The sequence below is a fragment of the Gymnogyps californianus genome, chromosome 3 (assembly GCF_018139145.2).
Source record: "Gymnogyps californianus isolate 813 chromosome 3, ASM1813914v2, whole genome shotgun sequence".
In the NCBI taxonomy this organism is placed as follows: domain Eukaryota; kingdom Metazoa; phylum Chordata; class Aves; order Accipitriformes; family Cathartidae; genus Gymnogyps; species Gymnogyps californianus.
This window is the reverse complement of record NC_059473.1, coordinates 1,720,196-1,745,816: the sequence shown is the minus strand read 5'-3', so window position 1 is coordinate 1,745,816 and position 25,621 is coordinate 1,720,196. Positions and strand designations below refer to the sequence as shown.

Below are 25,621 nucleotides of genomic sequence, written 5' to 3'. Positions count from 1 at the left end.
CCACGAAGCTGACAGATGGAAGTTACCACTATCTCCTGCCACATCACAGGCTCACCATTAAACCTTGACCTGCTTGGACTGCAGGACCGCATCCTGCCTTGATCTGAAGGATCTTTCAGACAGAGAACAGAAGTTACTTTGAGCAGCCTTCGAATATCTCTTGGAAAAAGTCACCCAAGTTATAAAAAACAAACTGGTATCTGTTCACTTATAATAGCCTTTTCAGGAGAGCAACAATGACACACTGTCTTCTAGACTACTTCTTTTCAACGTGCTTTTGACAACACCATCTCATGTAAGCTGCTTACAAACTTCAATCTATTCTCTTTCTTGCAGTCAGTACAAACCTCCATTTTGCATGCAGCATATCCCCGAGGAGATGCAGGATTATTTGCTTGTTGCTGATGATCACCTAGGCAAGAGTCGTACAAGCCTGTACTTACCCACAAGTAAGGCAGATGCCACTTTGTGCAAATCAAGCATTTCCCTGTGCATAAACCAAGTTACTTTTCAAGCTGGCTATATGCCTCAACAAATACAGGATCCTAACTGTACTGCAGGCATTTGCATGAATAAAACATGGCTGTACAACAACAGTTAAGAACAGATATGATGCATTAAAGTTTGATTTCAATGCAATGTAGAAAAGAGCCTAAAATGTCTGTAAAGGCATTTCCCCATGGCCATGCACCAGGATGCCAGCAGCACTAAGTCAAGTATTAATTCCTCAGCTTGATAACAGATGGGGTTTGGCCTCAGTAACCCCTAAATTCACAGGGACATACTTTTTTTCCATGTTATATATTATTATTACCCTTATCACCATCTTGGGCCTCCACCTTCAGCTAGAATGAGGAAGCATAATGGAAGAGATCCTTTTGCCCCTTGGAACTCCATTCACTTCTGAAAACTCTACATGGGTATACTCCAGAAGTACAACTGGCTATAAGACTTCCCAAAACTTTGAAGGTATGGAATGTGATATCTATTCCCTTTTCCTCTTCCTCTGAAAACCCTGCCCAGGGTTTCTAGGAAACATTGACACACCTGTAATGCTTCTTTGCTCAGCAAACCCTTAACTTCCCTAAGAATGAAATGCATACAATGTGCAATTTATTTAGCACCGCTAGAAAACTGTTAAACACATTGTGGCACAACACAAAATACATGTATTTTAGTTTGAACAATGTCAAAAACAGAGCTAAACTCACTAGAGAACTTCCATGTATTTTTTTGCCTCTTGTCATGTCACTGATGTGAGGGAAGTGGATGTTGAAAACAGAAAACGTCAGTATTGTTGACTCACAAACAAAGAGGAAAGTTATAGATGTATTCCAGAATCAACCTTTTCATCAGGCTCAAAACAAGCACAAAAGCAGAGGCTGTGTGTTACCGCACAAATATAGAAAAAAAACCCCTTGCGACACAGACTCAACAAGAGATCTGGCCTACAGTATATAGGCCACAGATTACAGGAATTATATTTGCTTAATACCATATTAGAAATAACTTTAGAAATAACTTCTGCCAAAATACTTCTTGGTTAGGAAAAGCATTCTAAAATCCTTGGTGTAGTGCTCATATCAGGACTTCAAATATTGTTTTGGTTTTCAGTATGTGAGAACATTACATACAGATTTCTTCATCTTTCAACTTTCTCAAAGTTCTCTACCTACACATTTTCTCCCCCCAAAAGTGAGAACTTTAAATGGCTGCTTCCCCCTCATCAAGCCTTGCATTTCTAGTGGAGTCAGGGTAAAATTACTGAGTCCTTGTGAGCATCCACCTCCGCCCATGCCAACACATCAAAACAATTTCATCTTTGACTCCTCTTCCTGCGTATCTAATGTCCCATTTGTTTTCTGTCTTCCTCTATCATTGTTGCTCAAAATACGAGCAAAGGAACTTGGCTGGCAATGCCTTTGACTGAGGCAGTATCTTCTGCCAGGTAGCTTCAAGGAAAATGTAAACTACTTCTGTTCAGCAGGATACAATTTCCAGAGAGGATGTAACAGCTATTGAGCTACCACTACCCTTGAACTTTGCCATTTACCATTGGAGTTGAACAAGAGTTATTGACAATGACTTCAACAAAGGATGCTTGTGTATAATCACAGAAGTCAAGTGCGGTTTCAACTCTAACAATTTATAACTAACTCCAGCAAATTCTAGAAAGGAGATTTTACTGCTTAATGCACAAAGGCCCAGTAAAGATAAATCCAGTAGTCAGTAGAAATACCTTTCTATGCACACCTTGTTCTGCACAGACGAAAAAGCTCAATGCTTAAGTTATGAAATGTCCTTTCCTGAAATCAAAAAAAGAAATGCAAATTTGATGATGTTGCCTAAATTGACCCTACCTACCCTTAGAAGAGGTACAGACCAGCTAGTAGAAATACCAGCTTAAGTATCCTCATGAAGGGCATCTTAGAGGATACAGCCCAGGCAGACAACAGCAGGCTCTGCCCATGCTCCGAGCCAACCCAAGGCCATGTGACCACGTTACTGCAGTATTACTGTGCTTTATGTACTACACACTTCTCACAGGGACTTACAGCATGAGCCTCCATCATAGCATGAGCGCACCAATCTTGATTAACTGAGAGTACTGCCAGATCACACAGGTGCCTGCTTGGATATATGAGAGATCTAACCAAAGTCTTCCAGTATGTACTAGCCCTGACACAGAAGTACTTTAGAAGTGAGGATATAGGTCTGTTCCAGCCCTGACAGACTCCTTGGTGCCTGTGAAAAGAGCACTGTATATGAGAATTAGATCCAATGCTGCAAAGACTTATCCAATATTTATTGCAAGCACATAACTCAAGTTTCTCAGGACCTTTCATGTACTTGATACGAAGTACGTGGGCACATCATGTTGAATCAGGTTCCAACATACATTCTTAACTAAGGAGCAAATACACATCCGTAAGGAAAATAACTGGAGTCTTCCATTTTAGTAAGAACATCAAAAAAGCAAAAAGATCAAAACATCCTTTATAGTCAGTATGGGTGTAAGCTGTAGGTAGACAAGGAAAAACGGGTGAGAGGCCACACATTTCATCATCTTGTTCCAAGACTTATCTGCATTATCATAGATATTTTTAAACCAGAGCTGGTTAGATAATCTTAGTTCAATGCAACATACATTTATTTTAAATTACCACTATATCTTAACTAATTATCACAAACAACATGATCTAGAATACAGAGCTGTTACAATAGATCTCTCAGTGTTCCAGCTCTGCAGTTAAGTGTTTCTGGGGAGGTTACAAACAGTAGAACATAAATTTATTATTTTGCATCTAAAATATGAATCACAGTGTAAAGATCAGGTGCCACATGGTTATATATAACAAGGCTAATAGTGCGCAAATAATCACTGACACTTAACCATTTATCTAGCTTTCAAGATGCAATAAATTAGATATTGGCATTTTAGATACTAGCTATTGACATTCACGATGTAAAATGTCTAATACAACAACTAAGAATTCTTACTTCATATGAACAGGGACCATTTATATTTATCTCTAGTATAAGAAAGCATCCAAATGCTCTCGTGACGTTTTATGGAGGCACAGAAAATATCACGCAGCAGAAACGTCACAGTTTTGTGCTTAGCGATGTTTTCTTCTATTAGTATCTAGTGCTAAATCCTGAGAAGTCAAGCTTGGAAATCTCCTTTTCATTGGAAAAATTTGTTCGATCTATGCGAGAACTTGGACTTCCAACTTTACTCAGCCAGGATTTCCTGCAAGAAAAATGAGAGAGTTAGCATATAAAGAATATGTTTAGTTCTTTTCTGTTTTCCCTCCCTTTCTCTTTTAAAAGCAAAAAAACCCTATTAAAAAGGTGTCAATATTTCAAAGAGTATTACAGAATATTACATAAAAACACATCTGACTAAACGCTAAAGCAGATTTACTTAAGTAATCCCTTTTAAGTGTTTATTAATAGCATTAAAATAGATATCTATTAGCTTTGCAGATTCAACACTATACTTTTAGCAAGGACCTAAAAACCATTCTGATTGAAAAAATATTATGAAGAAAGAATTGTAACAGCCAGTTGACCCTTTTCTGACAACTAAAAGATGGAAACTGAAATGAAAATGAGTAAGTTTAAAACCAGCAAAGAGACATAAAGCAAACAAAAATCAAAATGATGTTACAAAGCAATACTAAACTGCAATAATAAATACTAGATTTCATACAGGCATTCTTAAGAGGCGATTTTGCATGTATTTGCATTACGATCCAATCTTTAGTTATGCTGGCACTTGCCTTCCACAGCACACTAGAAAGTAGTACTGAACGCAAATTACCATAAGGTAATCGAGGCTGGAGGCTGACAGTGCAATGGCTGCTCCTACACACACCCCCACTATAGTCATATCCTGCAGCAATTCGCTAATTCACAGTAGTGATAAACTATTGTATGATGAAAGGAGGTACACAAACACTTGAAGTGCGGCAGACCACACTGCTTACAGAGTGGTTTGCTTACAAAAAATACTTTCTCAGTATTTTCTGTTGAACTGAAGTCTCAGAAATAGGAAAGAGAAAGTATTTTAGTATACCATATTTAAGGAGAAATATATTTCCACACAAATACTTTTTATAACTTTAATGATGCATAAACTGGTATAGATATATAACTGATTAGTATTAGAAAACATATCATTATTCATTCAAATTTGAAGACCATAAAAGTTGTCTTATTAACAGTTATGTTAACCCATTGAAAAACCACACTGAGCATTATAAAATGCAATGTTCTTGCAGCGAGACTTAATTTTCATGTCTTTATAATGAGAATCATGCATAGAGGTTGCTTATCTTGAGCCAGTAAATAAAACACACCTGAGGTATAGAAATGTATCTTGTTAGAGACCCTGTGACAAGATTTTTTTTTTTTTTTCAAAATCTGTATTCATGTATCAGGATCTAAGCAACTAACCTCATTCTTGAAACTCCATGCACAGTTTATTGATTATGAAGAAATATATATCCTTAATACTTTCTTAAGAAAGCAGGTATGTCCTACAAATGTAATTTTGAAATATAACCCTAGGAGCATACTTAGTGGATTATAGACTTGCAGTGCCAAAAAGCTCCGTGAGCTCCTTCCTATTTGACCACTAAAACAGAGGCTTTATATGGAAAGACTGCCTAGAAAACACAAACCAGATATTAGTATCTCATGTTCAAAGTGTGACAAGCCTTAATTTAGTATACAGCAATTAAAATTAATAAATATTTCTGTCAGATGTTTACACATCTTCACACCTCTTGTTCTTTGCTTCATGTTGTGAACAACCTCCCTTCTTATCTGTTTTAGATGAAGCCTTTCCAGTAAGGAGTGTAACACAGGAATAGGAGTACATGAGTGAAACAGGAGAACCCAGCTTTCCACTCTGCGCTGCAGCCCTAAAGGCAGACCAGATATTTCAAGAGAAAGAAAAAAGCCTAGTAATAGACGAGTCCATTTTGCTCCACATTTTGACAAATCTGAAAAGCCCCTTGTTTATCTAGCAGAAAAGTCTCTAATATAGTTGGATGTCCTTGAGTGAGGAAAAAAGAACATGTATTTGAATTACTTAAAATAATCTGTACTATTTTTAGACAACTAATGTGATATCCACAAGTGAACAGACTATTTTCTTTTTTCTTCTCATTTTAGAGGTGAGCTTATCCTGGACAAAACAAAGAAATATATTCCTTGTGCAGCCTTCACAACCTTATATATGACCAAAATTCATCCATGGCTGCTTCCAATTCCCAAATTCCACTGCATGAACAAAGTAACTCTGCAAACTTTGCACAGAGCAAGCTTTATTCTTTGTCAGCTCCATATACTCTCACATGAATAAGGATAAAGCACAAATTATGAAAATCCAATTAAAACAATCCAGCTCCATGGAAACTCTTTATAGGATGCATATATTTTATTCCTTATTTAATGCAGGAGGTAGGGAGGGAAGTGTTACAGAAGTGCTCCCTACCTGGGATTTGCATGACTATAGCATCTCAATGAAGAACTGAGCCCTAATACTTTGCAGTAGGACTTTCTTCATTGATCTTCCCTCACTTTGCTCAAGCGACAGACCATTCACTCAACACTATGAAGCAGCACATTTTTTGCAAGCTAAGAAAGCAGGAAACCTTGCTAAAAGTAGTACGCAGTTATAGTTGTTTCCTCATTTACCTACAGAGCAGAAAAGGTAATCTCCAATATCTTTGGTAAGGGTAGCGCTTTTTTAAATGGTTTTAACTTTCATTAGTAACCAGATCAATAGACCTGAGTTAAGAAAAGGTTCTGTATCCTCCTCTTGCTTCACTTGGCCTTCTTGATTTTCTTTCACATGTGCCACGAATTCCAGATCACCCAATGTGTGCAAGAGATTAGCTGCAATTACTAGCATTTGGAGTTTTAGCTTGTCATTTATAGCATCCATTTTAAAACTCACCACTGCTACCCACTTCTCTTCAGGAGTGAGAAAGACAGCCTCCACCTCGCTTGCCACGTGGATCATGTCCGAATCAAACAAGGACATTCCTTTAGCTTGCAACACAACAGTATATAGCTTACTCTTCAATTTTAAAGGATATATTTCTAAAGCTACACTACTTCAATGAGTCTGGAACAAGAGCTAATCTCCAAATAGCCATTTCCTACCGTGTTTTATTTCTCAGGTACCGCATATGTCCATGCAACCACTCTTGGCCATGCTCCGATCTCACTGTTCAAAACCAAACTGGCAGTGCGGGGACTAGATCAACTCAGACACACTTTAATCCCAGATTTATGAGTTATACAACCTCCCTGTCCGGGGGAGAAGCCGGGCAGGCCAGCACCCTAGGGTCTCTCCTCAGGGTGTGCAGCACTCCTAGCGCCGCCCCCCCTCCTCCCGCCCTCTGCCACAGGGTTGAGAACAGCCAACCGATTGGCTCATTCAGACAGGCGGCACCTGACGATTGGCTGTTGCCAGTGTGGGCCGCCCACCTCCTTCTGGAAGCTCCTCCACAGCCTCACAGCCCATAACCACCCCTCACCCCCCGACATCCTCCTGCAGCCGGGCCCCATGCACCCGAACTGCTACATCAGGGCAGGGCTGCTCGCAAAAATACCTCAAAACAAACCTAAACAACATTCCCAAGCACATCTGACACTCCATGCATTGTTACTGAAGCCACTCGGAGCACACCGATTTTCTCACCATTCTGGATTTTACTTTCTCCACCTGGTTACACCAGCCTGCCTGAAACAGCTTCCCAGCCCAACTTAAACACACACTTTCTCTATCCTCATATTCACCGTGGCTTACTCCTAGGAGTTTAAAAGAATTGGATCCATCATTCTTTTATTTCATTAACTAAAAACCAACCTAGCTAAGTGACCCTGGCTTGTTACCGAGGCAACCGGGCTCTTTCCATTCAACATATTATTGGAAAACGACATCTAAAGAGCTGGGTTTGCAGCGTCCCAATTTAGGTTCTTGCGGAAACAGCCTGGCTGTGTACAGTATTCCAAGCGGGCATCTGTCTGGCAAGCTGAGGCACACGTGCCTACCTGTTAACTTGTCAGAGTGAAGCCTGACCAGGTCAAATCTGGAGAGTTCTCTGGAAACGTTATTTAAGGAGCCTCACCTCTGTAACACAAGATAATACTAGCACAGCCCTGAAAAACACTTTGAATACTACAGGCAGTAGAGTAACTTTATGATTTCCCTGAGTAACGTTTATTTTCTTTTTTATTAAAGTATTTTATTTAAACTGAAATCTATGCTATAAAACAGATTTCTCTAAAATAAATGGCTTGGTTGGCACTATTCTCCAACTGAAATATTTTCCTGCTTTGATAAGGAAAAAGTAACTCCGATGCAGGAATAGACAGGCCTTCCTGCACCTTTACACAGCAGGCATGCCAAACAAGCCCGTAAATGAACAATGCATTTTTCCTGTGCTAGACTGTATCAAGCCACTGATATGTATAGGATGCTTCTGCAATAGTTCGTTTACTGTATGCAAAAAGCCAAACTACTTTATCCTGAGACTGGAGCAATTTACAGTCAATAGCGCTAGAAATGGACCTGAGAAGGACCTACAGCATTAATACTTGGTGAGCTAGGCACAGTTTAGGAATATGTTTGTTTCTCTTCACCTCAACCAGTGTCACTTACAGTGGAACAAGAAAAATGTGTGCTTTTATTTAGAGGGAGAGAAAATAAAGGCACTGGCTTGTTTACACTTTATTTCCCTTTGTTTAGGATAAAATACTGGAGAGAATGTTGCTTTTTGAAGATTGTATTTACATCTGTGACAGCATATAGACTAGGATTGCAAATATTTATAAAATACCTCCAAAATGTTGTTGTATTCTGAAACAGTACTGTCAAGTTTTCATAAATCCTGATATTTAAATGTTTGCAGAAGAAATGCAGAATTCTTTTTCATTGCTGTCTGGCTTCTGAGCTTTTGGGAAGAACTTTAGCCATGATTTTCAAAGCTTTTCTCTACAATCTTAAGGGCTATGAACATTTTACTTAAAACCTTTGTTTTTATAAATCTGAAATTCACATCTAGGTAAAGCCTGTAGTAGCCTGTATAGTAAAGACATCTCACAGCTTACTGTAGAGCCATTCCATTGTCCATACACCTCTGCTCCTGCCGCAGGAGCCTAATAGTAAAACAGGAATCTGGAAACAGAATTTATAGCATTCAGTGTTTGTTGTGAAAAAAACTAGCAGGAAGAATAAAAACCTTGGTAACAGAAGTGTTGGAAAATAGTTTTGTTTGACATGATTTGAATCATAGCATGGCCTGAAAAAAAACACATTTAGCATTTTAACTTCAGCAAAAGCAATCAACGCCTTAGTAAGGTGGAGAAAACAGGTTCTGAAGAGACACAAGGGATCCTGGGGAGAATCCCGGGAAGAGTTACTAATATTTTGGTGCAAGATACAGTCAAGAGGACTCAAGCAATATGTACAGTCAACTTGCTCTTACTGGCCTTCATCCTCTGGTCCTTGTATTTTTTTTAGCTCTCAAAACTAGGCTCTAGCTTGAGGTAAAAACCTGAAGCCACCTGACCTGGAAAGCTGCTGCCTCTAGAGCTCTGCTCAAGGGGCCTCTCTGTGCTGCCATGGAAACTGCTGCACCCCCCGAGGCAAAGGGTATCAGGTGGTTTTTAGACTGTTGTGCCGGCTGCCTGATACACCACCAAAACCACTGCTGACAGCAGCCCACACTAGGTCAGGATCAAGTGTCTGCACTTAATTGCATGCCCATGCCTTTTGCATATACATATCTGCAAAAGGGAGGGGGAAGCAGTAGAGGGAGAACAAGGCAAAGCGCAAGGGAGGGGAATCTTAGCACATTTGACCCCACCACAGTCCACCAAATCAAAGCCAAATGACAGGTTACTTTGGAGGATTAAAACAAAAAAAAAAAAAGAGAAAGCCATCAGTAGTCTAAGGATACAGGCCAAGAAGTGGGTGGGCTAGAAATGAAGCAACCTGCTCAGGCGTAGGCACAGTGCCCCAGAATAGAGCTGGAGCCTGTAGGCGTGGGGAAGACTGCACTGCTGCTGCTGCCTGTTCACTAGCTGCTCTAGGCATCCCGACAACAGGAATTTCTTGGCCCATTGGATATTTAGCAGAAGTTCTGTAACTGTTTTAGAAAAAGAAGAAAGAGATATTTCATCAAAACTAGTGTTTGACTTCGTATTTTTAAACACAGCTGTCAGATGAATGTTGTTAATTTGTTTATATTTCTTCCTTTTCTGTCAAACTCTGCTGCACTCAAGGCCAGCATTTCTCTAGAGGATACATGATGAGCTTTGCTTCGAGGTACTATTTGAAAGTAATGTCAACAGCAAGGGCACTTAGCAGAACCCGATATATTAAAGATACTGTGTGACAATACAGAATAAGCTTCAAATACATATTTTGGTGTCACATTTCTATATATAAACCTGAGAAAAATGACTTGTATGTTAGCGTTCATCACATTGTGTATGTTATCAGCAAGATTTTTTGTAATGTAAAAATGATCACTACTAGTTTGCATTAGCACCGAATTTGACTCTATGTACCTCAAATTTACTTTGTTATTCACATCTGATCTATATTAAATGTCTTCACCTCTTAAAGAGGAGGAGTTATCCCAGAATGATTGAAACCCAGTCTGAAGTTGTTTTTTCTTGTATACAATGCAAAGACCTGTTGTGGATTTTCCTATTAATAATTTTGGTAAACTTCAAGTAGAATTTAATAATTTACTTAAACATGGGATCATAAGAAGTGTATTTTTATTAAAAAGTTATCAGAATACCTCTTTGTTTAAACCATGTTAGGCAAGTCACATTTGGCTTCTTTCATAGGTCTTATTGGAAAACACTAAGCAATGTTGCAGAAATTTGTTCCAAGAAAGAAGAGTAAAGCAGTAAATGAAAAGTAAACCCAAATTCAGCCATTTCAGTAACTCAAAACAGCTTTTTATGTCCACACTGACCTACAGAAAGTACAAGACAAAAGAGTATTTCCTGTTAAGCTTGTGTCCTATCTTCCCGAAGCAGTAAACATACCAGAAAGCCAGAAGCAGCAAAAAGGCCTATTGTATTTTTTCCTTGTAATATGTCTGCCTCTACAGGGTACAATTTGGCTCACAAGGCAGACTAGGAATTTTGGCTAACCCCGCTCCGTTGCACCGAATGCAACTGAAAGTTATTGCTCATTCCACATCTATTAAGTCTAAGGCCACAGGAAGCTTAAATGAGGAGGAACTGTTGCTGTTAGTGTACCAATTCAGGCTTCTGGAAAAGCAAGCTAGTTCTAATGCTTAGAAACTGATTAGCACCCATCACCCACATAAACTGTATTTAAAACAAATAGCTGTATTATAGAGTTGAACAAAGAGTAAAGTACTATTGCCTCTGACCATCAATTGTATACCTAAAAATGTTAATTAAACCTTTACCTTGGCCATTTCAAAGCAACCCTATTGGAAGACCATAATGAGTCATCACACTTTGACCAATTCAGTTTTACTTAAAATCCATTTCATTATACAGCCTGGTAAAACAGCCACTACAGTCGAGTGAGCCCAGTTACAGCCATCCAGTTGGAGAATTCATATCAAACCAACATGCATCCACAGTCCAGGAAAGCATTCAAATAAGATAGAAAACTGCAGATAACAAATGCAATCAAGAATTTGAAATACAACGCTTTTCTGTTCCCTGGTAATGAGGTTCAGCAAGGCAGACATACATAAAAGCCATATGAGGACCAACCCCCACATTACCACACTTGCTGTATCCTCTATGTAATTCTCAGAAGATATATTTACACAGAAAAATACAGATTAATTTATTATGCAAGAACTAAAAATAATGCCAGACCAAAACACGGTGAATTCCTTTAAGCACCACTGGGATTCTTGCTATTTTCCTCAAAATTCTCCCTTAACAAGTACTTAGGATAGCTAAAAGACTAAAAAACAAGACGACTCTCTGAGAAGTTGCAAACTGTCCCTTTCCAATTTAAAAAAATTGAGATCTTAAAAGGGAAGCATCACCATTTTTAACGCATTATGTTTTAGAGCGCTGAGCAAGTCTGAGTGAGGGTATTTAGTATTTCCAGTGTTGCAGTGACTGTGCACAAATTTACCTTTCCCTAGAATACCACTGTTTGAATACTTCAGGTTGACTCTCTTCGAAACATGCAAGAGTGACTGTTTTGATCAAAGTACCTGATATAAGCATCCACATGTGAGCACAGGTTAGGTAGTTGGTCATCCAGCTGCTCCTTATGCTTAAGTGCGCATACAATTGCTTTCATACGCACAAAACATCTGCCTGCCCATTTTTACAGTAAAAACAAAACCCACGCCTCAGATTATCACAAAAATCTCAGCCAAAACAATTTTAAACTGAAATACTTACTTTGGATATGTTGGCATTTCACATACGTTTTCTTCTTACTATTAGGCTAACTGATTAATGTATGCTGGGACTTACAATTTACCTTTAAGGAAAAAATAACTGTGACACATATGGTGTCTAGCCCCTAAAGAAGTGGATGCTCTTGACAGAAAAATATGTAACAACTGAGAATTTTTTTCTTTGTATCTATAGCTTGTGAAAGTGTTTTGAAGTTTTCTTATTAAGCATTCAGCTAGCTCAGCTCCATTTTTTCCACTGACTTTACACTACGTGATTTAATTTGGTAATTTAAATTGCACATTATCAAAGGAAGCAGCTACACCCATCTTTTTAACCTGCAATCTCAAGGAGCTTTTTTAAAGCAACTGTGATATAAAATAGTAGACATTTTAGTATGTGAATTAAAAGATCAGGAAAATGTTTTAACAATGTTATATTAAAGCACTACCGTTCAGAAAAACACCGAGTAGATTGTACTAGCTAATAGTCTGGTTAAATTTTACACGATGAGAAAATTTGGGCTTTATCAAGACTTACTTCCATAATGCTGTAGTTTTTCCGCATTATGAATATAGCTACAATAAGAAGGAAGCAAAAGATTAACATAAGGATATGTTACAGCTATTACATTGTTTATTCAACAAGAGCTATTTGTTGTTTCCAGCACACCAGAACACACTCTTGAGGTGAACCCAGCATGGTATGTTTACAAGGAAGGTAACATTGTACCCCTGGTATACAAGATGTATATATAATATTCCCTGGAAATAAAATCCCCTTTGCAATTGATTAGATTTGTTACCAAGAACTAGGATTTGTTGATATGTATTATTTATTGTTTCCATAAACAACAGAAATAGATCTTGTATTTAAAAACAGTCATATGCTTCCCAACATCCAGCCTGTCTCATCTGCCTTCAGGTAAATCTCCACACACAGCAAACAGCCTAAGGCAGCAGAGGCACAAAAATGAGATGTGCCAAGCCTCTGGCATGCTGTCCCTTAAGGAAGGGCACACATACCTTATGGAAGTGACTACATCTTTCCACATTGTCACATCCCAAAGAGTTGTATTTCATTTACAGTAAGAAAATTTTCTTTAACATACTACTTCTTTATGACGCTTTTCTTATGATTTCATATACATTAAAAATACCGTTCCTGAAAGACCTAATACAAAGATTGTTTTTCTCTACTGGCTTTATAAGTTCCATAAATTTATCATTTCACTTGTGGGCACTTTGGTTTTAAGTCCATGAGATGACATAGGCTATCTTTGCAGGTAGGTATTAAATATATCATCTAAAGAAGCCTTTCAAGTCATGATCCCAAACCACTCTGATAGGAAGCATCTTGGCTATATCAGCCGAGATTTTGAATACGAGATAATAAAAGTAACTCTCAACTGTAAGCTACCTGATTTCCTATGTCTACATTATTCAAGTCAGCTTTGTAACATCTCTAATTGTTAGGCTTTATACTTTCTATTAATATCATGAAAAGCTCAATAGAAAAAAAAAGACCTATTTCATGTGAGCTGCAACAGTGCTGCAAGCACGCCTATAGCAAAGTCCATTCCTGTGGTCTATAAACTGTCATTATGAATATACTCACTTAGAAATAAACACACTCAACGTCAAAGCTCCAAGCTATTTAAGGAAGCTATGAGAGCATGAACACATTTTTGGTTCAATGCTTCTTTGTATAAAAAAATTGTTCTTTTAAACAAGGCTTTTAATATTTATTGAAATAAGATCTGATACATGTTCTTTGCTAAGCTGTGGTTCCTGTGCTGTACTATTTTTATTAAACCTGATTTTCAGACTATTTCTCTAAAAAACTTTCCTATTTGCAACAGTGATAAAATGAATCAAGAAACAGAGATTTCTTTCTAGAAAAAAAAAAACAACACTTTTTTCCTACAAAAATAAACCCAGACTGGAAATCCTGAACTATCACCTTCTGAAGGCAACTATGGTACATACTACTTAAAGTTACCACTTACAGAAAGCAAACCAGCAGATTTACTGATTTTTTTTTTATTATTATGATAATAGGCTTGATTTTTCTTCTTAAACTTTCCATTAGTTTTGGATATCTTCCTGCTGACTCATTAGAATCTATCCTTTAGCAGTACTTTTTTTGTTATCGAGAGCTTCAGACTTCAAGAACTAGAATAAAAAAGCAGAATTCTACTGAAGGCAGCATCTTCTTTCTACTCAAGTCAACAGTAACACTTCTAATGAGGACAGCAAGATAGACTTGACCTCTGTTTTTACAAAATTTAAACAAATATCTACAACCACTTACAAGAAAAAAACATCTAAAAAAGGCCTAAACCAAGGAAACCATGTTTGGAAGATGATTGGCCCATACTATTTTCAAGTACTCCCTCCAAATAGGCATTGTTATCTTAACAAGCATCTTGCCTTGCACAATCCCAATTTTAATTTTGTCACTTATGCTTCACATGATGTAAGCTGCCAGAGCAGAAGTGTGCATCAGGAGGCAAGTCTGGAAAAAAGGTGTTTTGGGTCAACCCATTAACAGGCCCAGGAAACACTTCTCTGACTCACTAAATGTGCAGTGACCTGGGCAATATTCTCCACTGCAAAGTATTTCCATTTCAGAAAACATACTGATCCCTTTTTAGGATAACTTCATATTCCTTTGACATTGGTAACACCTAGCTAAATCTGAGTTTCTCTAGTATTTTCCAATCCAAATAAACCTGTTTGGTTTTCATTTAATTGTTTAAAAACACATTTTCAGAAGAACTATGGGCAATGAGCTAAGAATGTATGCTTTAATAATGAAACACTAAGATTTTTTTTTTTAAATAAGCAGTAAGAGTTAGGCAAAATCAGCTCTCTGCTTTTTTGTGTATATAATTAAGCATATGAACTATGAGATTTTGCAAGAGCATTGCTCAGGCAATGTCACCTTGCCACATAACTACTGTCTCTCACAAAGGTAGATTATAACAGTAGAGTAATATGTTGTAATTTCTTAATATACAACAGGTTTTGGTATTTTGTGAAATGCCTGGTAAGAACAGAATTACTGGCAAAGTATAAATATGTTCCTAAACCTGTAAGTCCTCCCACTTTTTCATCTTTCCCTCAAGCTTTAGGGGCTGTCAAAAAGTATCAAACATCTCATTTGTTTTCTGTAATTTATGCTGTTTGTTTCTTTCCCTTCCCCCTCTTTGAAATTTTATTCTGCCTGGACAGTTTGAACAGACAGATCTGTTTGCGATCACTTTCACACTGTAGACTGCTGCAGGGACTACATAGGTTTTGTAATGTGAACTAACTATAAAAAAAATCCTAGAAAACCAGTAATTTCACTAGCAGCTAGTTCTACTGAAATTTGTTATGTACAAATATTTCATTAATGTTATGCTTGACAAACCTAGGTTTTGTAGCTAATTGCCAGTGCTTCACTAATGCAAGAAAGGATGAGTAGCAAATGCTACCAGGCTAGTCATGGCTCACCACTTTGAAACACATTTTCTCTTCCATTACAAAGCTGGCATGCACCCCACAGAAAGGGCTTTCCAACAGAATTCACAGAACTGGGATAATTCACTGGTATAGTCACAGATGCTCAGCTCCATTATGTCTTTCCCAACTCAGAGTGTTTCCTGTGACCGTCACGGTGTGGTGATCACCTATGTGCAAGGTTTTGGCCCTTTCCTTGTTAACTATAACATTCCTGACTAAACTGTGCTAACAAGCATATTAAGAAGGGATTCAGGACTACAGTCCAAAGTCACTACTTTCTTAAAGTGAAGAAATAACTAAAGTATTTAAAATAGCTCATTTCAAAGAACTCCTTTCAAAACAAACTTTCAGATACTTGGTGCTTCCAGTGACAAAGATTTCCAAAGGCAGAGAGTTGAAATGCTGGCATTGAAGACTGGCAGGTTTCCTAGAATAAAACCTCTCAAAAAGCACACACTCATGCTCTTTGAATTTGCTCATGAAGGTCTGTTTGGCCATTTATAAGTGCATAGAGAATAAAAGATGTTTTCCTTTTTTGCAACACCAAGACCTTAGAAGCAAAACCACAAAACTAATAATTTAGGAGGAAGGGTTATACAAGCTTACAAATGTTAGCAGTGTATGATTAGGGGGAGCTGTTCTAAAATAATAATTTCTCAAAATTAATGTCAGAACAGTTCATGTCATCATACACTTTAGAAAAACAAGAGCATGCTCCAGCTTCCTTGTTGTCCAGAAAAAATAGCCCAAACACTATACAAATCACATCAGTTAAATATGAACTTTACATTACACCAGCTGCAATGAAATTCAGGATGCAAAGGGTGGCTAGACCACAGATTTGCCTCCAGATAAAGACAAGAAAAGCCTTCAGGAATTCAAATGCCCATTCTGAGATAAGCAAGGCCTGATTTTTAATAATAGCTATGACAAATTTCACCACCAAACAGATGTAAACTGAGATCAGGAAGGAGCTCAGTGCACAGCACTTCTGCAAGTCACATTCCAGGGTCTCAAACTGGGTACCAGTAAAAGGAGAAAAACGACATCACATATGAAAAGCCTAGTCTAAATTACTTGACTGGCACCATGGTGGAAATCTATGGCAGAAGCAGAGAAATCCCCACCTTTCAGAGCAGTGTTTAATGGTTTTATTTGATCACCCTTCTTTTCTTCCTCTCTTATTCACTGATAAGGCTGGTGAAAACAGAAGGCATGACCAGAAGCTACAAGTCCTTTTACTGCACAAAGCCCACTGTCTCCTCTGAACAAGCTTTTCCTGGACACTGAACAATGCAGTGGTTCTATGAAAAGATGTAGTTTGTGATGGTATAAGTGAACGCTGCCTGGACAGGCACACATAAGCAGAATGAATTACAACTGAATAAGTCTTAAACAAACACTTAATTTCACCATTTCTCCTAACCTTACAGGTTGCATCCCCACCACCAATACCCACCTTCCTTCCCTCAGTACATAACTTGGGAATAACTTCACCTCTGTAAAAGTCCTCTGCTACTCCTCCCATACTAGATAAGATAATGCACTCTTCCTCATCTTTTTACTACTTGCCACTCCTTTCGGAGCAATTCTGCTTTCAGTGAAGGCAGATGACCATGCCAGAGCACTCTCCACAGGAAGAGCCCAATGGTGCGAAATTCTCACCCTGCAGAAGTCAGCAGAAGTCTTTCCAATGGCACAGAATCAGAATTTCATCCTTTACACCTCCAACAAGCAGGCGCGATTGCCATTTTGTTCAACATATTACAGAAATACAAGAAGTGCAAAGTAAGAGTTTCATTTCTGACATCATGCTGAATTGTTCTCCTGTATTTGGAGAAATTAGTAGCTTAGTATTCTATGAGAATTCTCATTAGAAACCACATATGCAAAGATGTCTGAAGTAGCACAACTGCTAGTACTGTGTAAATAGAGGAACAGATAATCCTACATGGGGCAAAACCTGCATTATACATAGTGCAGACAAGAATATATAAAGAGCTAGATCCTTACCATGACACTTTTAGAGAGAATATATTCTCAGATATATGTAGGTTTCCAATTCAAAAGACCTGCATTTTCAAAGATCAGGTCAGATAAAGCATACCTCAAACTCTGGAATACCAATGCTATCTTAATCACCAGAGCACATTTCCTCTTGGACACACATACCAAACCACATGCTAAATTCTTTAGGAACACCAAAGAACTCCAGGAGACTGGAAATCCTGGTACTGAGAAGTCAATAGATGTCAAAATCCAGTCACCAACAACTTCTGCTAGCAATTCATTAGACAGTGAATACTTGTAACGCCGATTCTAAGAATTAAACACATATAATGCCATAAACAATCCAGTACATAGTTGATTCAGTTTTCATTGCAATGCAGGGAATTTAGCCACAGAACTTTCATTAAAGTAAAACATATGTCTAACTCTCCTGCACTTCTATGAAATTCTCAGTGTATACTGTGTAGCATCAATAAAGCAACAACACTGTATTGCAAGTTAAAAGTTCCCACATTTAACTTGGCTCTCCTGTTCCTTTGTTACACGACAAATATAACATTTCAAGTATAAGAGCTGTTAAGAGTTATGAAGGTGCCTGCAAGTAAAAAACCATATCTCTTAAGTAAAAAGTTGTTCTCTAATACAAAGCAGCAAAAAGGATATTTAATTAAAACAGTACATCCGTTTTGGCTTTAAACTTAATACAGGATGTTACAGTCTTGTCTACATATTTTTTGGTTTACTTAAATAATGGAAACAAGAGTTCATAATTCAAGTATTGACAGATCTTCTACTACTATAGTACAAATCATTCTGTTCTTTCATTCTCCTTTGCTTTAAGGATAGAAACCACCTTTACTCCTTTATGCAATTTTGCTTATTTATCCATATGTTCTGATACAGTATGTAGAAAAATACTACCACGTTTTCTCAATTTTTTTATCCCCCCAAACAGATAAAACTCCACGTCAGCTTTAAAATAACTATTTCCACACCATTTTTGTTTTAATTGTTGGACATTTTTCATGACTTAGCTTTCCAAAACTGGAAGACAAAGCCCCCAAATTAATAGTGAAGGGTCCATTTCTTATTTCAGCTGTTAACAGTGCTTCATCTTCAAGGTATGTTAAGAATCAGTTCAGTGAAGGTCTACAAAAGCTAACCACCCACTTAAATGGTTTCCTGTTCAGGATATTCACTTATAAAAATTTTTAACCCAAGAGCCAGATCCATTACAAATATACCTAAACAACTGGTAAGCATATCTCAACAGAAAGAATTAAGTATATTAGTTTATGAAATCTGGATTTAGCTTCTTAGACAAAGAAATCCAGTATGAAGAGGCAACACCCTTTTTAATCCAGACAAAAAACAATGTGATTACAGTTGAGATTCAGAATATTTAATTAAATATTAATATCTACTGCTTTGCCTGGCTCTTACAGCAGCAGCAAAATGACAAAAACAAAGCCAAAAAACCCTGCCCAACTAATCAAATTGTAATTGATGTCTGAGAAAAAACCTTAGCCTCCTCTCCATACATTCAAATTTGAGTTACAGTGCTGGGCCTGTCTACTGCTCCTTCACTGTATCTGAAGACAGAGAAAGATCACTCCAAATTGCTAGAACAGATTCTCTCCAAAACCCACAGCACTGATGTATCCAAAGGGTTGGATGGCATCCAAGAACTGGATAAAGGGATGACAGCTTCTTACCTCTCACAAAATGCAAAACATTGATTTTTATTAGGAAAAAAACAGTGTCATGCATTTTTCCCAGATACACAATTGATACACCACTGGTATGACCAGCAAACACCAATGAGGAAACAGACAAAACCCTGAAGCAACAGGGCACTTGGAAGACAATAAAAACTTTTTCTTTTACCTAAACATATACACAACCCTTACTTACAAGGTTAAGAAAAAATACAGTTAAAAAATGTAACAGGGAGAACCCTAAGGAGAACAAATTACCAGAACAGAAAGCTATGCATAAACAATTCAGGCCTTGATCTCTACATATAGTTTTAATACAATTACATTTACTATGAGCACATGGGATGAAAATGGTTACATAGCTGTAGTTTTAACATAAACCATAAACAGTTCAAAGTTGCTATATTTAAATAGAACAGCCACACAATTCTGATAGAAACCTGGCTGGACACCAGACCCAAACATAGACATAGATGCTAAGGGGGATGCAAAGAGCACTTAATTCAGAATAATGGGTAGCTTTCCAATTCATTTATACATGGAAAAATCTTTTTGTCCCTGCAGTTTTTCCTCCATCTCTTTATTACTGTTACTCTCACAAATCAAGGCTACCTTGCTGCATACGCGCTCTGTTGCACAACTCGAGCACTGTGAACACAGCTCTAACTTACATTGCTTGCCATTAGCTCCACAAGCAAGTTCTGACAGTCAAAAATGGCAGGCCCTTGCTAGTGCATCGAAGATGCAGCTGGCACAATGTTTCCCTTATGAACTATTGGTACTTAAGACAGAAGAGAGAACTACTCATCAGCAAAAAGGACAGAGGAAAAACAAGAAGTTGTTTTAAGCAGAATTAAAGGTGGCAAAGATATAGCAAGCAAGTATGAACAGTAATTGCATGCCTAAATATACACAGTTAAAGACAGAAGGAACATATTACAGCAGCACTCTGCAACACAACAGCATTCACATCCTCTGGTCTTCACCATTATGCTCAAAAGGACCACAGTCTGCATGAACATTGGCAGAAAAGTCTATGGAGAACGAGGACACCACCTTAAACCTCCTGATGAGGTTACCTGGTTGCTGGGTAGTTTGTAGATGGCAGGAATAAAGGCGGCACAGTAAAGTCTCACATCAGGGGTAAAACCTGAGACAACATCTCCAGTGTATGATGGAAGATCAAGTGACAGGTGAAGATGAACGAGCCTTCACTTTGATCCATATGCTCAAATGTGGAAGCAAGAGAAAGAACGAACTAGGTACACTTTCAAGTAAGGACATATATAAACAGAATCACTCAAGTGCTTCTGCAGAAATCACTTTGTATGTTGCTCCCAAGTAACATGCTCTTAAAACCAGGGATTTTTGTGTAAAATGTGATAAAGAATACCTAAATCTGTTCTATGATGTTACTATGTAACATTCAAATTGCACTCTCTCCTGATATGTTTTTAAAGTAAATCCAGTTTTAAAGAAAATTCCAACTCCCAAGCAATTACTTATTATTTACTGTTCTTCAGGGTACCTCAGTGAATTCTGGAAGAGACTGTGTTTGCTAAGGAATGCAAAACACTTCCCTTATGGCAAAATTCTTTCAAATAATGAAACTGTTGCATGACAGATGCTGGCTAGAGGATACAAATCATTCCAGCTGATAAAAAGATTTTTTTAAAGCAAATTATTTTTCATTAATTATTACTTTATGTACATTTGCCACTTAATAGGTATGAGACAAATTTATGTTAAAACAATATACATTTAATAGCTTTTTTTATCAGCAGTATCCAGGGAACATGGCCCAAGTGACTCTACATTCACCCCATAGGTTAGAAAGAGCTCTCAGCACAGCAGTGGTTAGCAGTTTAACAGGGCTGGTATCAGTCAGCTAGAGTAATATTAATGGCCCTGTTCAGTTCATTGCCTGGGAATGGTGACGCAGTGTGTGAAGTTGTCTCTTCAACTGATATTAAGCCCTATAAATAACACAAAACAAATGAAGCATAACTTCGAAGACCACATTCTACCATACACCCTCCAGGAATCTCTAGTCAAAAAATAAAACTTAAGTAAACCACTAAAAAATCCCCAAACCAAGCAATTTCTATTTTATAGAAGTTCAAAAGTATTTTGAGCTACCAAGTGGAATTAGGCACCAAAAAAGCCTTTTAATGTTTTAGAACTGAAATCCTAGAAATACTTCCTTTTACAGGAAGATATTTCTGCACAATAGTTGCAGTCACAGAGTTTCAGCTGTACCTGGAAGCAAGAGTATTGCTAGAAATACCTTCTTTAGCTTAAGATTGCCATGATGAAGTTCTCACTTCTCTCCCCAGCATTCACATCTGGTTTCAATTACATCCTTGTAAGGCTGGGTTCAGGGCACCTCTAATGCTGCCAGACTGGCACCTCAGGAGTACTTTAAGCATTCTGCCTTGTAATTCTAAATTGTAAAGCAGTCAAGGCAGCATCAGTTGGACAGCATCATTGGTCCCTGAAATCACCCCACCAAGATACTATATAACGATATTCAAGGATGCAGCCAGAGATCTATATTACCTATTGTTACATAAATGCCTCTTTCCCCATCTTTTCACTTACTCTGTTCTATTCATGTCATACACTGCAGTTTGTTCTTTGCAATATGGATCCAATCTGACTTTCTGGTTAAGGATGTATTTAGTGAAAATCTGATGGCTCTTCCTTATACCACAAGATAATGAAAGATGCTGGCACTCAATTGAGACTACATTCCACTCTAAACTTAAAATTCAATAAATCTTTTTATTCACAGTCATACATCGTCCCTAACCTTACAGCACTTCCACTGTGAGCTCAAAGGATTTTCTGACCTTGTAAGAAAAAAACCATTAATTAACAAGTTAGTTAATTGAGTTCTGTAGGAAATTCAGGTCCATCTCACTCTTCATCTGCAATTAACTTCATAATGAAGAAGTACAAATTCTTCAAGCCTCTGCATATTTAAAATTCTTAAATAATTTTCAAACAGGCAACATGAAATTGCATTATAAATTGCTATTGAGGTTTGTTATATAAGTACGTGAAGCAGCACGGCCTGTCTCTTGGCAGGGGGCCCTATCTTGCCTTCACACTCATTCTTTCCAATGCTGCCTCTAAGGCTTCTTCGCATCAAGCAGCAGAAGCAGCGATCACCCAGACACAACTCACTCCCATGATAAACCCAGTGCAAACACAAAGCCAGGTGCAACTACACATTTTGGTTTCTCACACTAGAGATGATGCAAACTAAATGAAAATCCAGTTTTACTAGCCATGATGCTCTGCGGGGCTTTTCGTTTTACTGCCGTGTTAAATGTATTCTTTCACTTTTTAAACTGATATCTAAACAATATATATCAGATCTCCAAATCACTAGGAACACTAGCCAGCTTGGTTCTTGAATGATGTTTGGAATTTTTAATCTCTAATTTTTTAAAGAAATAGGAAAAACTTGAAAAATAATTCTATTAATAAGGTACTGAGATGTACTCCAAAAATTAAAAAAAAATCATAGGGTATTTTATTTTGCCTCAAACAAAGCACTGAAAACTTTGAAGAATTCAGTAGTTAATGCAATTAGTTAGGATGCAATTATAAAGGATATTAAACTTAAAAGTATGTGAACATTCATTCATTTATTCAGACATACAAAAATATTAACTCCAATCCAAACAGGTAAGGACATGCAAAAAATATGTTTCTTTAAGAAGAATTTTACCTGCATTGTTATACTGCTACTAATACACCCAAAATTATAGCAAGACTCCTGCATGATATTAAGGGCAGAATTACTGTTTGAATGCTTTAATCTGACAGAATTAGAGTGTAACGCAAGACATCTTCATGGTGGAAATAATTTGTTTGAACATTTCCAACTAGGGCCAAGTTCATCTTACACAGATACCAATTAAAACATGTTTAAAATGGTGCCGACTAGGAAAAAAGCTTTCAAACTCTGGGTTTTAAGCTGGGACATGCTGCAATCAGTAGAGGCAGTTCAGGTGGAGAGCAACAATATGCAATACCTTAGAGATGCCAGACAGTGCTCCAGCCCACCAGACAGGTCCTCCTGCCCATGGAAAACCTCCATAGCCATTTACAAGAGGTAACTCTAGTTTTGGAAGCCAGCCAGGATCAGGCTGGCAGAGATGACACAAAGCATATTAGCAACAGTTTCATATTAAATCACATTTACCTTTATCAAAAGTATTACACCAGTTGTTAGACCAATTAGCTATTTTAGTGTTATCTAAAAATGTACCGGGCTTTTTTCAGAAAAGGCAGAGAAGGTCTGCCACAAAAGTGGAGCTATAACACAATGAAAGAGGTTAACATAATGAGGAAGGGAGTTATATTGTTACAACCACTATTACTTGCTCTGTGACTAGAAACTTCAGTGTAACTCACGGAATCTTGCCAGTAGCATTCATAGCAGCAATTAGTTCCCTTTACTTGTAAACAGTTACTCAGAGTAAGATACTACTTAAGGTATGTAGAAAAACCAGTGGGAGGCAGAGGCTTCTACCTGTACTGTTGCCAGTCTCAAAGGTTTTCCAGTCCTCTTAATGTCTCTGCAATGTCAAGACAGGAGATGCTTTTGTAAATGGTACTTAGGTACTAAAACAAACAGGCTAACTAGAAACAGTGTGATTACATCTACATTATCCAGGAGCACAGACCAGCAAGAGCAGGTTTGCAGAGTACAATGGTTGGTGCTGAGGACCCGACTTCCACACAGTATTATAACGTTTCAGATACCTTCTTTTCCCCCCATGATTTCTTAAATTAAAACAGAAAAAGAGATGAAGCAGGATATAATATCAGAAAAATTATTAAAACTGATTTTTTGAAGTGTTTCTGTTCTTCCTAATACTCCTATCTCTTCAAAAGTAGTACTACTTAATCACTAAAAAAATTTCAGGATTCCTCTGGAGTTAAGTACCTCCATCAGCCACAGACCCCTCCATCCAGACTTGCATCTCCTGGCTTGTAGGTGAATATCGTGTTAAATGGACTCCAAATGCCTCTTGTCACGTCTGCTACTGTAAGCCTAAAATTGTATTGTATTTTGCAAGCACACCACAATATATCACAGTGTTCCTGCATTAATTCAAAGATCTTCTCATTTCAATAAGACCTTGCAAGAATGGTATTTGAAAAGAGGGAAAGATTAAGAAATAAACACTGAAACAAGTTTCTCTGCATTTTTATGAATTACACATTTTTCTATAGAAGACAGTAGACCAGACTGATTATAAACATACATACAATTAATGTTTTCAGACTTCCAAAGGTTTCATACTCAAGTTTCCCTCTCATACTCACTGTTATGATGGCAGTGTTCCTACTAATTTTAGTTTGGCTCATCTTATATCCCTCAACACGCTGCCTGCTACAGGAATAGAATAAGCACAACAGAGATGGGGTGACCTGAGCACACGTCTATGATTCCCTCTAGCTTAGCATTCATATTTCTGCAGCCTCCATTTTCTGGGAACTTAGAATTTCTTCTTGCAAACAAAAGTTTTATGCAGCCAACAAGAGACTAGTCACACAAATATTCAGCCTTTTTACTAAACTCAGTACCTACAATGTTCAAATAGCAAGAAACAGCTATCGACAAATACTAATAGGTATATTAAATTGCTCTTCAGCAATTAGAAAAAATATTTCTACCTAAGTCTTTCCAACTTCTGCTTCCATGTTGAAATTTCATTTTCAATTAAAGCTGTCAGTCAGCTTTATTGAAAGAAATTATTTTATTTACACTTGGCAATCCCAAAACTGCTGTCTTATTTGGAAGAAGTGTTCTTCAATATTAGCCACCAAAAGAAAACTGGTATTTAAATTCATCCCTTTTCTCATGGCATTGACTCCCCTGCAAAGTAGACTGAAAACAGGATTCTACTAGTGTAGTTGGTGAAAGAAATATCTAGAAGGCAAAAAATAGGTAACAACTTCTACATATGGAAGTAGATTGACATCTAGTGCGAAAACACTGAACTACAAAGCCTATACTGCATATCAACAAGGATGAATTTAAAATAAGTAAAAAATATATTTGTTTAAATGACAAGAGAACCAAGTCCTCCAAATACAAGTACCTTTAAATCTTTTCTTTTCAAATTGCTACAGAGCCAAAACCATTATACTAGTGACTGAGGAAGCATAGCTTCTAAAAGAGAAGAAATGAGGTGTTAGCAGTGAATCTCAAAAGCCTATGAGAGAATCAGGAAAGAAACTCAGACAGGAAGACTGAGAAGGAGAGGAACACAGGCTAGCTGGTCAAGCAGAAGTTTTTTCTAGCCTTGGATAAGGTCAAGTACAAAAGTTAGACACAAAGGCAGAATGATCACATGATTTGTTTTAGAGTTTATGACTGAAAAAGATCTTCATTTCTGTGGTGTAGGCCCAAAG

General features: G+C 37.5%; 1 protein-coding gene across 3 annotated transcripts in view; it reads right to left on the bottom strand.

The window, feature by feature from the left end:
* Positions 1 to 25,621, bottom strand: part of ACYP2 (acylphosphatase 2) — a 52,323-nt gene that overhangs the window by 2,624 nt on the left and 24,078 nt on the right. The window contains exons 4-5 of one of the 3 annotated variants that reach the window (XR_007766178.1): positions 3,502 to 3,754; positions 2,240 to 2,306 (exon numbers count right to left, since the gene is read on the bottom strand). Coding sequence is in view for 1 of the 3 variants with exons in the window: in XM_050893786.1 (XP_050749743.1) it covers positions 3,640 to 3,754 (115 nt within the window). In the remaining 2 variants the exon portion in view is untranslated. Of the gene's footprint in view, positions 1 to 2,239; positions 2,307 to 2,791; positions 3,755 to 25,621 lie in introns of those variants that run through there. The other 2 variants (XR_007766177.1, XM_050893786.1) reach the window with 2 other exon arrangements.